Source organism: Mycteria americana, chromosome 1, assembly GCF_035582795.1.
Source record: "Mycteria americana isolate JAX WOST 10 ecotype Jacksonville Zoo and Gardens chromosome 1, USCA_MyAme_1.0, whole genome shotgun sequence".
NCBI classification, from domain to species: domain Eukaryota; kingdom Metazoa; phylum Chordata; class Aves; order Ciconiiformes; family Ciconiidae; genus Mycteria; species Mycteria americana.
In genome coordinates, this window is record NC_134365.1 from 66,444,306 (window position 1) to 66,461,194 (window position 16,889).

The following is a 16,889-nucleotide window of genomic DNA, read 5'->3' on the forward strand; positions in this document are numbered from 1 at the left end:
AACAAACTCCATTTCCAGTTAAATACGACTTATAGACGTCCTAATAGAGTACAGCATGTGTTAAGTGAAACCCTTCATTTGTCATAGTCGCAGCAACTTCTGGTTTTCTGGATTGCCATGCCAATTTGGCAGAAAGTTTTGGAAGGTAATAAGTCTAATGATAAAAAAAGTATACACTACTTGTTTTGTTGCTTTCTACCACCAGGGCAACAGAGCTCAAATGGGTTGACCTACCTCAACTTGCACTTAGCAAATCTAAAGCTCAGCTGGGTCCTCATGAAGATACAAGGTAGAAAAGTACCCAAAGATTTTTCCACACTGAGGTGTCCCATAACAGGAATCAGATACAATCAACAAAAATCAGATACAATCAGGCCCAGTTAGGCTCAAGTGGCAAAGGACAGTGTGTGACTACGGTGTTGGGCTCTCCAGCAGAAGGAGGATGATGACATGGCCCTGCTTCCACACAGGATTCCTGGGAGAAGGCAGGGTGAAATGAACAGGCAGCACGGTGTCTGAGCTCAGCTCAGAGAATCCCAGTTTTGATGAATGGATTACAGATACCAGGTGTCCTCTGTTAACCATCAAGAACAGCCAAAACCTGCATTCTGGCCCAGAATTGGGGATTTTAGCTGCATTATCTAACCTTCCTGCCTTCCCATACCATGTCCCTGTCTCTCACTGTGCCCATCTCTCCCTAAAACCAGCCCTGCTGCACAGAGGGAAGACAGCAGCCATTTGGCTGAGGTCTGGGCAATGCTGCATGCTGTGGGTGGAGGGAATCCTCCAGGAATGCAGATTGCTGAGAGGGGGATTTAAATGTTTAGCAATGGGACTGAGAAAGATGAGCTGGCAATTGCACAGACTGGGGGCTTGTCTTGCCATGGTGCTGTATATCTCATGGTCACAGGGAAATGCTGTGGGCTCCAGCTGATGAAGAAGTCTGTCTTTAAAGAGTCTGCCTGGCAAATAGCTAAGTGTTAGGGATGCCATAAGAAATTGTATTTCCCTAGACAGACATTCCTCTTCTAGGCAGAAACTGTATTTAGGGAGCAGGCTGTTGAACATCTGCTGGGAATTTCTGGATGCCCTTCAAACCCTGAATGACTAACTGCATGTGCCACAGACCATCGATCCAGCATGCATCCGGTTATGTCAGCCCTAATCTCTGTGCATGCTGCTCACAGCCAGCGTGGTCCAGCTGAGGGGAACTCCACAGCTGAACAACACTTGCACATATATCCTCCAAAGGAATATATAGGGACTCTTACGTAAAATATCACCATCAAGGCAAAGAGCTCAGTTTCTACTCGCACAAATTTGTCAGTGAGGTAAATGTAACCAACTCATCACGTGTCTTAATTACTCTATACCCTTCCCTTCTTTCTGTTTACATGATCAAAGATGGGAGTGTGTATCATGTCCAGCTGGGTTTTCAGACCCATCTGTGATGTCCCCCAGGAGCTTTTTACTCCTGGTTGAATTCACGTTGCCAAACAAAACATAAACTGTCAAAGAAGCTAAAGTATTTCCCCTGATGCCTCTGTATACGAATGCTGCCGAACCCGAGGCTGGACCTCAGCACCCTCTGAAAGTCTGTCTGCTGAGGTGGAATAGAGTGCTAGTCCTTCTCACTGCAATTCAGCTGGGAGCAGCTACTTGAACATGTTGTAGTTTACTTACCTGTTTTCAAAACCCAGTGCATTTCCTTATGGGTGCTTTTGTTGACAAAGTAGCGCATGCATTATTTAAACAAAGTTATAAATCACCTTCTGAGTGTCCCTTTCACAACAAACCAGAGCACTCACGTCAGTCTCTCTCTGTAACCCAACGCAATAGGTAACAGCTACTAATCCAGTGTGTCCAAGGAGCTCAGCCATGACAAGCTAGTTTGCGTTCTGCTTCATCCTTAATATCTGCGCACTGCTCAGAGGTCAAAACAGAACTTAAAGATTACTGGGGTTAGCATTTATAAGTATAAATAGGGGACAAGTAGTCCCTGCCTTATTTTGTGGCCATGCTAAATGTCAATCTACCCCTATCAATTATTAGTTTGTTGTATTAATGTGCTCCAGTATCTCAGACAATGATTACCTCTTACCTAATGGCCAAAGACCAGTAATAAAATTCCCCTAATATGACAAAATGAAGTCATATAAAGATGATGTAAGATGAATATCAATCACATGTTCATAACCAGATGATCTCTCTAAGCTCACCTGGGAGACCATCATCACTACCAAGCTGAGGAAGAACTGTCATGCAGAATTATCACAAAATGAAGTCTAGTTTTTGCAAGGAGTGCTTCTCTAGGCACAAGACAACAAATGTCAGATTGACCAAAAGATTTTTCTTTAGCAGCCTATAATGACAACCCATGGAGTGTACACATGGTGGCAAAAACTTTTCTAAGTAAGCACATTTAATTGTGCAAGCTTCGGAGTGTTTGAATTAGTAAGAAGAAAGCCCAAATCCAGGAAAAGACAGTTTGAAATTTACAATGTGAGTATCACAGCAGCCTATCTAAAGTGCTTCTCCACAGTAATAATGTCTTCTTTACCAGTCCTTATGCACAGAGGAGTTAAATCAAAGAATAAACACCCAGCTGGTTTCAGTCAGCAACATGCTAGAGGTTTTCACTGGAAATCAAGTTTTCCTCCCTTTCTCCAAATTTATTCTTCCTAAGTTTATAGCATGAGGTCATTAACATTTTTTCCTTAAACATTTACTTAGAATATTTCCTGTAAGCCAAAAATCTATTTTACAAGTTCAGCTCAAAAGACTCCAGGAGAAGAGAATGTATGGTAAGGAAGAATAGCACTGAATCAAATACACAGGACAAATTGGCAGAGTCCTCTTGGGCTGGGAGCCATTGAGAGATGGCATCCACAGGGGCAGGAACTGCAGCAGCGAAAGATCTTGAGTTTGGAATTTCCATCCATTTCAGGAGCAACTGTCAGCATTTTGTGCCTTTCAGGTCCCACTCCTCAGAAAACAAGTTATTTGGGTTATTTTGTTGGCTGTAAGATTTCTGTAAGCCTGAATCTAACTTGCTTCTCTTCCCTCCGATCCCAAGCGTGCCTTTCACAGCACAGGACTCACTGTGACCTGGCCGCCTGCAGAGCAGCATCATGGGGCTCATGGTACCAGCTCAGGTCGTCTGAGGACCTCGTCCACAGTGCCCAGCTGCTTTTAGCAATTTGCAATACTCAAGGTTCTGGCTAGGTTTTCTGTATTTAATGGTGAATCCAGTTGTATGTCAATCTCAGCTTTATTTCAGCAGATTGTGAAACCTGAAAGATCTAGGAATAGTCAGATTTTAGGAGAGCACGAAATAACAAGGAACAGTAGAAAAATGACAGCTTTGTAAAATGGAAATCCCATATGTGTGTTTGTGGAGTGGGGAAGGCAGCTATAAAAATAATCCACTTTGCATTCATCCTTCAGATTTCTTTGCTACATTTCCAGCAATATCACAAAGATTGTCTTGGCCCACCATCACATCTGCACACATTGAAACCCATCAATTAGATTTTGTGGATGATTATATTTGAGTTACATTAATTTTTTAATATTATGTTCATGCAGATGCAGAAATTAACATAATGGGGCCCAGACATTCATGCAGGTATGAACTTGACAGAATAGATGCCTTCTCATGGTGACCCTCACTGCTCCAGGAGAGACATGTGGCTCCCCTGCCTCTTACCCAGGGATACAGCACAGCTCTTCACCCTTCATGTTCTGCTCCGGTGGCAAAACAGCCCTACCAGTCCAGTTCAGAAACATACCTGAATCCATCTTCAGCTCTGAGTTACTTTCTCAGACTTCTTGTCTTTATCATCACTACTAGAAAACATACATTTTGAAAAGGCATTGTCTCCAGAAAGAACTCATTTCCTCACAAAAAGGACCCAGTATCCCCCTGCTTTTTGTTTATTGGGCAAGGCTGATTTATACAGTTTCTCCATCCAGCACATATTCATGTCATTAAGAAAACCAGCAGCAGGTGCACTGACATTTGGAGCTCAATGAACAGCTGGAAAGGCAGCTGGGGTTTCCCTGTTTTTGAAGAACAAGTGAAATCCCAGAGCAGAGGAAGCAGAAAACTGGGATTTATGTATTCTCCTCCTAACAATTTATTTCAACTCAGGTGGGGATTTGAAGGAAAGGGGAAGACAATTCTGGTTCTTTCTAATATGAGGGAGAAGAAATGGTCAATATAATGTTTATTGCTCCTCAGTTCTGAGCTGCGATATTGATATTTAGTTTGAGGAATAGCTTGTTGTTTCACATATGTGCTACTATATGTGGGTCAGCAGTTCATACACAAATAAAATAATAAATAGTTTGTTATCAGTTCAATAATAGTTCTAGATCCATCATCAAACACTTGAATTGACTTGCTAGTTGAAACTATTCACAGATGGCTTAAGTGAATAATTCCAGGGTCACCATCATTTCTTCTGTTTTTCTTCACCTCACCTAACAGCTCCGTTGATCTCAGTGGGACAGTTCCCATAGGATAATTCAGCACAGGACAATTCAGTCAGCAATAACAAGAAACGTTCATTATTTTTCTTAATCTGCAGATCATATGGCCATAGATTTTGAAGTCAGAATGCCCATGTATTTTTTCAATTTGGCCACCTGCACAGAATTTCAGGTAGTGTCCCTTTCAACAGATCCAATGCATTGTGTTTCATTAATGTATATTTTCTGAAAAGGCAAACAGTTTGAACTGGAAGACATCATGAGATGGAAATTTGCTAATTCTCTTGTTAGCATGTAGTAGGGCATTACCATTATCCCAGATAAAAAGGCAAGGTAATTTTAAAGAGAGCTCCTAAATCTACATAGTATTGGTTGTTTAGATAAAGCACATGATATTGTTCCTACCCTCTGAACAGACATTTTATGGAACTAGTCAATGACAACAGTTAATACTTGGACTGAAGAATCTGAGCTGTCATTTGTGATAATGAAATAAAATACATACTGTTCCCTGCTAGGTCTGTGGTTCAAACTGGCCCTTTGATTCTTTTCTCATCATCCAGTCTTCAAATAAATTTTAGATATTCTTTGTACCAGTTGAATTTACTCTGTTCAAAGTTCAGGGGGATGTAAGCATAGAAGGGACAGAAGTGTTTGGCTGCTAGTGGTCCTGCAGCCGATCCTCACCTCTAGCAGGAGCAACGAGTACACTAGCTGAGGTGGCCATTCACAGAAAGGAGCCCCTGAGCTTGGTGATTAGATCAAGGGTGTGTAGGCATGAGGAAGGGCTTCTGCTTTTCCTAACCAGGGCTGATGTCCATCCTTATGTCATGTGAGAACTGGAATCATCACCAAATGTCCTAAGAGTAGTTGGACCACACTTGTACTGGGAGTTCCTCACATGTAGGAGCACTGCTGGCGTAGCAGCTGTGATGGGGAGTGAGACAGCTAAAATCTACCACTCTTTTTTTGTTTGTTTGCTTTTCCCCTTCATTCATGATGAGACAGATCCCTGGCTTGGCTCACTGTGTGGCCACACAAAGCAGCGTCGGCACAAAGGGAAGGAGGGAGAGCATCACTGGGGGGCAGGCGTGCCGGACTGCCCCTTGCAGCTGCAGCTGTGATTAGGTCAGCCTCAGCAAAACTCTAACTACTCAGTTGCCTTTTCCTGCCAGGAAACCAAGGAAGCCCGACTGAAAAGGAAAGTACACCAAAATGTAAAAAGGCCATTCTCAACTACTGAACGCCCCTCCTCTGTGCTCAGCGTCTCAGCTGTGTGTAAATATGTACCTGGGAGGTAGCGCAGGGCTCAAGCCCACCCCTTTGGACTCTGAGATGATAATATAAAAAGAGCGGAGAACTGGAGAGAGATATTTGGTTTTGAAGGGCTTTCCTTTCAGAGGAGCAATAGGATGATACATAGAGCTCTTGGAGCTGCTGCAGCTCTGTCTTTTCCCACAAAGCAGAGCTCTGATTTCCACTGCCTCGCTCCATTGTTCAACAGGAGAGTCATCTACTTTGCTCTGCTCCTAGGGTCCTTCCCCACAGCTCAGCACCGAAACACCAACATGCAGCTGTATTTCTTCCCTCCTTCACTCCCTCCCTTCTCTGCTCCTTCCTAGGAGAGATAGAAGTAGATTGGATCATCATTATATTCCTTCACTTGTTCATTTGTAAGAAACATTTTCACATGTGTTCAATTAAGATTGCTTTCTGTCTTCCCCTTGCATAAAGGGCTGTTGTGAGCAACACAGATAGGGAAGGAGAGGTGACCCTGCAATAAAGACAGGGATATACAGCACTGGTTCATTTCCCAACTCTGCCTGAAATTTCCTGTGTTACCAAAATTGCTTATTGCTTCTGTGTTAAACCTGTGGAACAGGGTTGATATTTGTTTTCTTTATTGCTGCCCTTCACTCATATAGTGTTCACCATAGCCTATCTCCAGTTCCTGGTAACATGGCAGCAAACTGAAGGATAACAATATATTTCACTTCTTCTTTCCTTCAGTTTCTCTGTGTGCGTTTTTTCCCTCCACGCCTTCTGCAGCAGCTTTACTCCAGCACGTCAAAGGCCTCTCTTGGCTGACTGCACCTTTTTTTGTGAGCATAAATAATTCCAGGTGGGGACTCCCACCTTATGACCAAGGGAAGAATAAATAATACAGCATACATTGCTCCAGGCTGGGAACAGGTGAAAATGCCGCATAATGGAAATTCCATCTGAGGGAATAAATTCTCAGACCATTTTAGTTGGTTGATGCTAGTCATATCTTTGAAACCATTTTACTTAAATCATAAAAGAAAAAAATATCCTCTGCCTCTCACAAACACAGGCTCAGATGCACCATTTCCTTCTCTAGCAATATCCATTTCTGTAAACATAAGGGTTTTTTGGTCTTTCTAATAAACCTTTACATTTCTTACTCATGCCAAGTAGCTAGAAAGGCTATTACCACTCTGGTTTTTATATAGAAACTCTGTTGCACATTAATCTAATCATCTAACACATCTCAGAACATTTATGAAGTGTGCATTCTGTTTTATGGAACTGAGACACCCTTTCAGAATACGTGTGTTTCTTAAAAAGGAGATAAATTAGTAAAAGGTAACTTTGAAAAAACTGATTATGTGACGAACTAAGGAATTGAATACAATTTGCTATTAATTCTAAGTGGTTTAAACTGATTTTTTTTTCCTAAGAACAGTGTTGCCTGTTGCCAACTTTTGTAGGGAGATCTACTTCCTACATCCTTATTGACAAAACTTAGACTTTCAAGATGGAGCTTTTTTCTTTAAACCATTCTTCTTATATCTAAAGAAGAAAAAAATGTCTATTCTCACTTTTAGCCAACAGGCAGGAATAGAGACCATTGTCGCTATTAGTTTTAGTCTTAGGAGCTAAGATAGCAATGATATGGAGCTGAAAGTAAAAAGAGGGAAATTCTCTTGGTAGCTGCTTTTAAAAATGTGCTAGTTCATGTTGGTTTGTAATTAAAATGTCTTCTCCATCTCATTGTTGTGTTCTCCTAAGGGGCATTGGGATTTAATCTCCCAATAATGGAGATTTAAATATATTAAAGTTGGAACGCACAAGCCTTTGCATTGCACTTGTCATGGGAGCTAGTTATGTGAGTAACTGCAATTCCAGATACAAGTTTCAGAAGCACTGCAGTGTTTTTTCCTTGTCTTTCTAGGTTTTTGTATGTGTTCCCCTTATTTTATTCCTCTTATTCCAGCTTCCCGCTCTTTCCATTTCTCCTGTCCTAGGGCAAAGTGTTCAATCATTCCTAATATAGCAGTTTTGATATAGAAAAGCAAAAAGTCAGGAAGCACAGGAGCTATGCCTGAGTATGCTCCATTGCAGGGCTGGCTAGCTGAAGCTCCGGTTCTGCCCTGGCAGCGATTGCAGGCCCAGGGCAGTATAAATGTCTTGCAGATGGTGAACATGCATCCTTCTGGGGATGAGGCAAGTGCAGGACAAGAAGTAAAGAAGGATGGGATTACTATGCATAAAACCTGTTCATCACTTATTAACGCTGCCCTTTTTGTGATTTACGTTACTACTTTCACTGCCCACCACACACCTCTCATAGGTCAACACCACTTCACCCTGGAAGAAGCAATGCTTCCAGTACCAAGATCTGCTGCAGGCACAAAGCAGGTAGTTGCTCAGGGCAGCTAAATATTTAGTAATTTTGATTGACTGCAGGATGGTAAGGACAGGTATTTCGGGCATTTGCCCTAAGGTCCAAAGCAGCATTGACTTCTAGGAACTGCCCGGCAGTCTTTGCAACAAAATAGGTTCGGCCAGCCCAAGTCACTCATAATTTTTGCATGGCATTATAATGGCTGTTGTGTCTGCCTATACAATCACCTTGTGGACAGTGCTGAGTTCATTTGCTTTGGCAAATGCTTGAATTAATCTTGAAGAATAATCTTCATCTTTCAAAGAAGTCAGTGCTAGCAAGAAAATCTGTTATCAGGTTATCAACAAATGTCTTCTCTTGACAGGAGCCTCTGGGTGTGCTGAGATCCATTTAGTGCCAATACCAGACAGGTTAGAGAAAAATGTCATGACACAAGGAAAATTTCCAGCTCACTAGTGGAACCAGCATATGCTCCAAGCTGACAAACAGCAAGCTTAAAAGGGTTATGCATCTGGCCCAGGAGATGGCTTTTTTGACTCTTGCAGAAGCTGGCATAAAAAAAAGACTGAGCATGGCCATGGATATTTTTATTTGCTTTTCTAGCCATGTGATGTTTAGGCTAGGGAAAAACTCACACCACTGGAGTATAATTCCAATGCTCTGTTTCTCTGGGCTTGTTACAGGACAGAACAAACTAACAATAGCCAATGAATTTATAAAAAAATGTTTTACATACTTTACCACACCTTCATGAACAATAACCTACAAAGTTTTACATTTTCTCTTCCTTTCATTTAGGGGGCAGTACCCATATTTGTTTCCATGCACAAATGCACACATAGCACCGAACAACTGTTGTGTAGTAAACACATTTATTCCCTGCTTTACCAATAAGATAAAGCCAAATAGGGAGAAATTGCTGTCACTATAATCTGGGATGCATTAACTTCTTTCTATTGAGGTCTAGGAGTCCTGACTTCAAAAGCTTTGAGCAGAAAAGGGAAACTTTTGCTGTGAGAGATCAAGCTGAATGTACTGCTGAGCTTGTAGCAGTTTCTCACTACTAAAGGGTGGTTGTGGAACCAGCATATGCTCCAGAGCAGAAGTCTTATGAGGAGCGGCTGAGGGAGCTGGGACTGTTTAGCCTGGAGAAAAGGAGGCTGAGGGAGACCTTATCGCTCTCTTCAACTACCTGAAAGGAGGTTGTAGAGAGGTGGGGGTCGGTCTCTTCTCCCAGGTAACAAGTGATAGGACGAGAGGAAATGGCCTCAAGTTGCACCAGGGGAGGTTTAGACTGGATATTAGGAAATTTTTCTTCACCGAGAGGGTTATCAAGCATTGGAACAGGCTGCCCAGGGAAGTGGTTGAGTCGCCATCCCTGGAGGTATTTAAAGGACGTTTGGATGAGGTGCTTAGAGACATGGTGTAGTGGTGGTTTTGGCAGTGTTAGGTTTATGGTTGGACTCGATGATCTTAAAGGTCTTTTCCAACCTATATGATTCTGTGATTCTGTTGTGAGCTTGCAGTAAAAAGATGGTTGCGGTGGCCTGAGAAGACATGGTTTTGCAAAGCCCTGTTAATCCCCACTACAACTGCTGGTGTACACATAAAGGAGTTTCAGAGATCGCTTTTCCATTTTAGGTCCATCACTGAACAGGAACTGCTGCTGCCTGTGCAACCACTCCCTGCCTTGCACTCCCAGAAACAGGGGGCTGGTCCCAGGAAGCCAGTAATGCCCAAAAAAATGATTTTCATGAGTTTCTTTAGAGTTGGGCCCTAGTAATCTAAAACAGGTGGACACAACTGGCAGCCTGCTGACTGAATTTGGCTTATAGGACAACTCCAGCCAGGCCACTGCCTTTCCCTATGCCAAGAGGCAACTCTCCTTTGCTTTGCTTGCAGGGAATCAGGATTTTGGCCCGCAAGTCCTTCTTGTTCCTCTGCTCCTCCTGTCCTTCCTGAAAGGGGTCCCACTGAAGCAATGAGATAGCCCTTTTCCATGCCCCTGAAGTCAATCAAAATAATTCCTACTGAGTCATGGCCCTGGTTAAACTGTGTGCATGTCCTGGAGCCCCAGGGAGCTGTACGTGCTTTGGAGCGATGGCCTGCACAGGGCCTGATTCATGCTTTTGGCTTCATACCTTTTTGTAGGAGAAGAAAAGGTCATTGATGATGCATAAATAATTGAGCACTCCTGCAGCTATGCTCTGTACTTATTCAGCAAACACATCACAGGCAGCAATTGGGAAATCATGAGCAGGAGTGTGGACTGGAAAGCAAAACCAAACATCCGTACCCTCACCAGTGAAACTGCATGGAAAACCTGGGGGAGGATCACAAATGTTTATCACATGGCTAGTGAGGTCTAGAAAATTATGGCACAGTTCTTAAAAAAGATGAACGCATTTTTATAATAAAACTATTGTCAGCCTCAGATGTGACGTTACGTTCATACCGTAAAGAAATTTCTAAGCTGTCATGAGCTAAATAGTTAGAAGCAGGCCAACGAGTTGGCAAACACGGCTGCAGCTTTTGTTTAAAAACCTGGGTAGTCCTTAAGGAGAAGTGGACTTGAGTCAACAGAGCCATAGGAGACTGCACAGACTCCTGCAGTGACCGGTGCAGAAAACAGGGACTCCTGCACCACATTTTGACGGGCACTTTTAGCCTCCCTTAGGACTAGACTTGTTGGCTGCCCAACATCTCCAGGCACAAGCAGTGGTGCACTCCAGGGCACAGGATGAGGCTGTTCAGGGTCGGGCAGGTGGGCTGGCAGTGGGTGGCTGCACTCAGGGACACTTCTCCCATCCACCTCCAGCCCTGAGGCCTCAGTGGGCAGCAAGGGAGGTCAGATCAGGGAGCACTCCTAAGGCTCCTCTGAAGAAGGGATTTGGAAGAGGACGCACCTGGTAGTACACAGATATATGATAGAAAATGTTTTCAGTAAGGACAATCAAACCTTATTTTTCCTACCTCATCTCTGTGGATCATAAGCTTTTTGCTATGTGACTGTTCAGCCCTTAGGACAGAAGCACCCACATCTCTATTGGAGATGTCTTGACACATTTGTAAGAGAAGTAAAAACAATAAGTCAATAAGATTCTCTCCACTGACTTCAGAGATCACTGGATTGGGCTTTCCCTGTCAATACTGATTAGGGATCTCTGCTCCTCAGATATTCACGGCTACTGTCGTTGAAACGAATTAGCCGCAACATCACCATAAAATGATGGACATTGCTCTGCACCTTCTTATGAAATAATTGCTTGATAGTTTTACAGGGAATTCCCTTGGGGAAGAAAATAGTAAAGAGGTGGTAAGTCACAGCAATACTCCTCTGCTGTTCTTTGATACTGTCCAGCTAACTCATGTCAGAGATAGAAATAAATGCAGGAAGAAGTAAAGTCAGCAGAAAAGTTTCAAGTGGAATTTGCAATCACTAAATGCAGAAACTGGCTGCAAATCTTTCTCTGTCTCAGCTTTTGTGCTTAACTTACATGTGTGTTAAGTCAGTGTAATGAAAATCAGAGAGTGCTTGCTCTAAATGCTCACATAATCTCGGAGAAACTCATGAATTCATGGAGAGGACTGTGGAGGGAGTGATGGCAGAAGGATTTGACTACTGTGCAGGAAGAGACAGAAAGGGAAGGAATGAAATAAAATGTGGATCAGGAAAAGCAGATCACCATGGCAAATACAAATGAGCTCTGAAAGAGTTTCTGAGTCTCTAAGAACTGGAACAAAGTTTGATATGTTTTGAGAACAAGATAGTAAGATCAGAGAGCCAGTGCTAGCCTGGTCCCTACAGAGGATGGCATGCTTCTGATATGCATACAAAGTCCTTTCTCACAATATAGCAGCTCAGGCTCTAGTCCCTTTGAATGTCCTAACCTAATCCCTGTCATCCTGGGAACAGCTGGGTAGGAAAACCCAGCTGCTTTCTGAGGTGTAACCTGTGATTCAGCAAGTGGGTCAGTACTAAATCAATAATATGGCATTCGGTGTGAGTCCTTCACTGAGGCTTTTCTGGGTGAGTGGTGATGGGCTGAACCTGATAATTCCTAGCTCAGCTCCATGGTAGGAATCTGCACTTGGCCTAAAAGCTAAAAGCAATCAGTGTGATGACAATAAGCGTGACAGCACTGAAGCAAGATGCTATAGACACCTTTTCCATGGCTCAGGGAATATTTGAGATGAAAACCATCTGCATATGTAGAGGTACTCTGCACTCTGAGGCTGTTTCCACTGAAAGGGCATCTAAAAGAGATAAAAATGAATCGTCATCATTATGGACTGGATTTCTGCCAGCTGCTTAGTAATTAGAGTTTTAATTGCCCAGTAATAAAAGTTTTAATTACTCAGCAATTAGTGCTTGAAGTTTCAAGTGCTTCACATGCACTCAATTGCATTCTTGAATTGCCAAGAGCGAAAGATGGAATAGCTCCAGTGTGTCTTAGCAAAGCTCTGAGCAAGAGGGGTGAACGTCAGTGATGGAACAGCAGCAGGAAAAGGGTATAGCCCCAGCTGCCAGTGGTCGGCCAGGCAAGCACTCTTGCAGAGCAGAACCTACAGGCAGCTTGTGACTTTTCCCAAACTCACCATCTCCTCGGCTGGGCCAGACAAGATGCTTTGGTGTTAAAGGCGTCATGCTGAGGAAAGGCTACTGCAGAGACCAAGTCCTTTTCAACACCTCTGTTCTTTTACTTGGTGCATTCATTCCGTCAGGCTTTTAGTCACATAACCTGCAAGTACTATTTGGTTATTGAAACAAGTTTTAATCTAAACTCACATGGATCCAATAGGAAGCACATAGCTCTGTAGGTGTCTTACCAAAATGCCTGAAACCCATCCCTGCAGAATGCATTTACAGTTAATAGTATCCAGCTGCATGATGTTTACTGCAGTTCAACAAACTGTATTACCTATACTATATTCCCTAGCTAATTCAAGCCCAAATTACCCTTTGCTGGGTCAAGCATGAATTACTTCATACCTAGTATTATCCCAATTAATTTTCCTTATGCTAGATAGTAAAGGTCCTAATTAACACAATCTCTGAGGGCCTGGTTTCTTTCTCCTTGCATTACTTGAACTTAAATATCATTAACAAGTCAAACTTTACCAAAGTCAATAGTTGGCAATGGCCCAGGAAAGAGGACTGCATTTATGCTACAGAGTCTATGCCTTTCAAAAGGTGGGTTTTTTTCCTTTTTTTAACTGGTTTCCAAATGTATCCATTTGTAAACAACAGTTAAAGTTGAGAAGTGAGGAAATGTATTGATAGTCACACAAGCACAGCTTTAAAAAAAACCTTGCTGTTCCTGAGTATTAGAAAAAATCCAACAAATCCAAACTACGGTTACCTAAACATCAACATCTAAATCATATACACATAACATTAAACAAAACAGGGTTTTCCCTCTCTGGGGGGGGAATCAATACTGAGGGTCAGTATTGATTTCCCCTTGCAGAGCCAGGAGAAGAACATGTATTTCAGGCAATGTTGATATTGCAGTTACCATTATTATTCCTGGCACCATGGCTGCACCTCAGAGTCCCAGGCCTGGATTATAAACCACTCTGTGTTAGACACTGTATAGATACAGGACAAACAGCTAACCTCCATCCCTAGTAGATTATAGTCAAAGCAGTCCATGCCACCCATTTTATTTACAGTGAGAAGTCATACTGTGCTGTAAGTCTTTGCAACAGGCAAGTATTTGGTTGAATCTACTGTTGAAAAGTGCTTCCTCTTTTCAGTGTTTGCAACCCTATTGAACCTCTCTTTTCCCATTATTATTTTCCAGCTATGCTTTTCCCAGCTGCTCAGCGTTTCAAGAGGTCCTCAGCTGCCTTCTTTAACCCAGTGCTACAAAACTCGCTGGAAGATGTGGTCCTGCTTTATGAGGTTCAGTATACGGGAGCAGATGGTACCTTAAGCCCTAACCAAGACTGGGGTTACTGTCCACACTGGGGTTATCCATTATCTGTCTTCAAGTTACTTTTACTCATCCCAGCAGTAAACCCATTGCTGACTATGTAATAGCTCACCAGAAGGGAGGGAACAGACATATATATGACAAACTCAGCTCTTTCAGCACTTAAGCAGGCAGCAGTTGCCTGCAGTACCTCAAATGTGGGTTCTAGCTCATTGACAGGCAAAGTGAAAACAAGAGCAAATGGCTTTCCAGTGAAAGCAACTTTCTTCCAGAACAATGCATTTAAATTCTTTGGTCTAAGTCTCAGTCCCAAATTATTTGTTCAAATCATTAAAGCCACGAATATCAGTCATTGCAAAGTAATCCCAAGGGCATGACTGTTTCACTTCAAAATTATTCAGGTGCCCTCTTTCACAGCAGCGGAGACTGCAGATGTAATGCACAGTCTGGAACAGTGTCATACAGTTAGCTAAGGGAAAGTGGACTACCTGAAGAAGGTACCTGGGTCAAATCTATCTATCCCACACCTTGAGAAACTGGGACTGGATGTCCAAACAGGATAGATGGGCTGGGAAGCCACTGCTGTGCACACTCACACAGAGCTAGGCCACCACTGCTATCCCTGGAAGGGTAAACAGCCTTTCCCAGCAGTGCTGCTGTTTCCACCTCTCTAATCCCCATGTGGTACCAGCAGCAACCCATGCCTGTTTTGGACAACAGAAGACTACCTGCTTTTTCCTTTTCCTCTCTCCTTTCCCCATAGCCTGTGTCTAATTTTCCTAGGTAGGTAACACAGGAGTCCAACGTTCACATAGAAACTTTCTGGTCTGCCCCACCTCCAGCCAGTGCAATGAGAATTTTTTTCTCCATTTGACCTAAAGTAAAGACCTAAGGACATGTTGTTAATTCACATTTACTCTGCCTAGAGTCTCTTGGAGAAGATAAATAGCTTTCTGTGCTCTGATTTTGTACCAGTTTCTTTTAGCTGAGCTTGACATTGACAAAGGTCAGAGGATCTCCATCAAAGATGAGGAGCTTGCTTCACTGAGGAAGGCTGCTGACTTTGACATCATCTGCAATGAGATTATCCCCAAGAGCATCACAGACATCCGCAGGCTGAGTAGCAGGCTGTCTTCCTACCCAACGGTCCTCAAGAAAGAAGACTTTGAAAAGACAGTGCTGACCATGGTCTACACGGCCTACAGGGCTGCTCAGTCCCAGGGGCACCAGAAAGACGCTTGGGCTGAATCCTTTGTCAGCCTTTACAAAGCCCTGAAGCACGACTTGATGTTCCCATACAACAAAGAGCCATCATAGTGGGAGACTTATGCAACAGCAACTCAGCCACCTCTTCTGGTTGATAAGGGACACGTAGCACGTCCTCCACTTTGTTCTGTAAAGAGTTTAATAGCCTGCTTCATGAAAGATTATTTGTTTTCTAGCTCCCTCTTGTGGAATACACTTTATAGTTCCATGTTAAATGGGGAAAAATGTCATCTTCAGTCCTGGGAATTTGATTTTTGTGCTGGCTTGGAGGCACTTTCTGTGACAGGCAAAGAAGGGAGTCTGGTATACACCCCAGACAGACATGCCCTTGTTTCATCCTGTGGGTTTCCTATAAGCAATACATAAGTATACTATGCTTATGCTCACATACTTATGTGTATGTGCTGGAGAATGCTGCTTTCCTAGCTGGGGAAACAAGTTCATATTTTGGATGGCCAGTAAAAGAATATTATAAAGAGATGCAAAAACCCTCTGTAAAAAGAAGAGGTTTCATAATTGTCAGCCTTCAGAAATTATGCCAAATATTATTCATTCCAAATATTCTTGTAAATAAGCACTGTCTGATTCACTTCATCTGGCTGAGCCAGTTTTTAATTGCAATAACATTTGCAGGAGACAAAGGGCATTGTGAACACCAGCAGCAAACAATGCCTGTGAACATATTCCCCGCTTCCAAGAGCCTCCCTCCCAAACAGTCTGCAATGATTGTTTCATTATTTGCACATGACTTTGCTTCTGCTCCTTGTTTTTTGAAGGGAACATGAATTTGTCCTCAGCGGAGTCGAAGGCAAGACAAAGGCCCTGTTTAATTTAACGATGACACATTTTTCCCGGTTCTATCACTTGAACGTAGGTCATCTAAACCTGTGCTTCAGAATCCCCCTGAGGCAAGGGAGGAAGGTGCATTAAAACATACCTGGTGCTGAATTTAACAGTGTGACTCATTTTTGATAGTAAATTATATAGTAACTTGTGTATATGTGTGTGTATGTTCATGCATGTGTGTGCACGTAAGTGCTGAGTGCATGGAAGAATCCTAAATTGTTCAGTCAGGGAACAATTGCATCTGACCACTTAGCAGAAAAGGCTATTCACCAATCCAGTGGTGGGAATTATGAATTTGGGAGCAGTGGAAAAGCAGTACTTGTTTACAGCAAAGATTGTTTGTAGAAATAGTGCAACTGATTATTATAAACTGCAAAAAAATCATGAACAGAAAATGGACAGAAAACGGAGATACATTTTGTCAGACAGATGACTAGCATGAAAGATCCAAACTCTTCTAAAGCAAATCCCTTAATTTTTGTGAACAAGTTATACTAACTCTGTTTCTCTATTGATATTAGAGGTGCTTCTACTTCCAAAGCATGGGAAAACAGCTGAACATTTATTTCATCCTTATATACCAGCACTCTCTATCTCTCTATTTGCATAGTATCTTAAGGAGACAAGCCCAAATCACAAATCCCTGAGGCTGTAAAAGAGAATTGAGGATTCCAGCCCCACTTCTGAATCATGTT

The 16,889-nt window shown here is 42.6% G+C and overlaps 1 protein-coding gene across 6 annotated transcripts in view; it reads left to right on the plus strand.

Annotated features, from left to right (window-relative positions):
- The window catches only part of FAM180A (family with sequence similarity 180 member A), a 99,846-nt gene extending 83,262 nt beyond the window's left edge, over nucleotides 1-16,584 (plus strand). For all 6 annotated transcript variants that reach the window (XM_075503604.1, XM_075503613.1, XM_075503621.1 and 3 more), the window contains 2 exons: nucleotides 13,951-14,051; nucleotides 15,058-16,584. In XM_075503604.1, coding sequence (XP_075359719.1) covers nucleotides 13,951-14,051; nucleotides 15,058-15,399 — 443 coding nt within the window. In that variant the 3' untranslated portion in view covers nucleotides 15,400-16,584. The remainder of the gene's footprint in view (nucleotides 1-13,950; nucleotides 14,052-15,057) is intronic.
- Nucleotides 16,585-16,889: the final 305 nt, after the last annotated feature.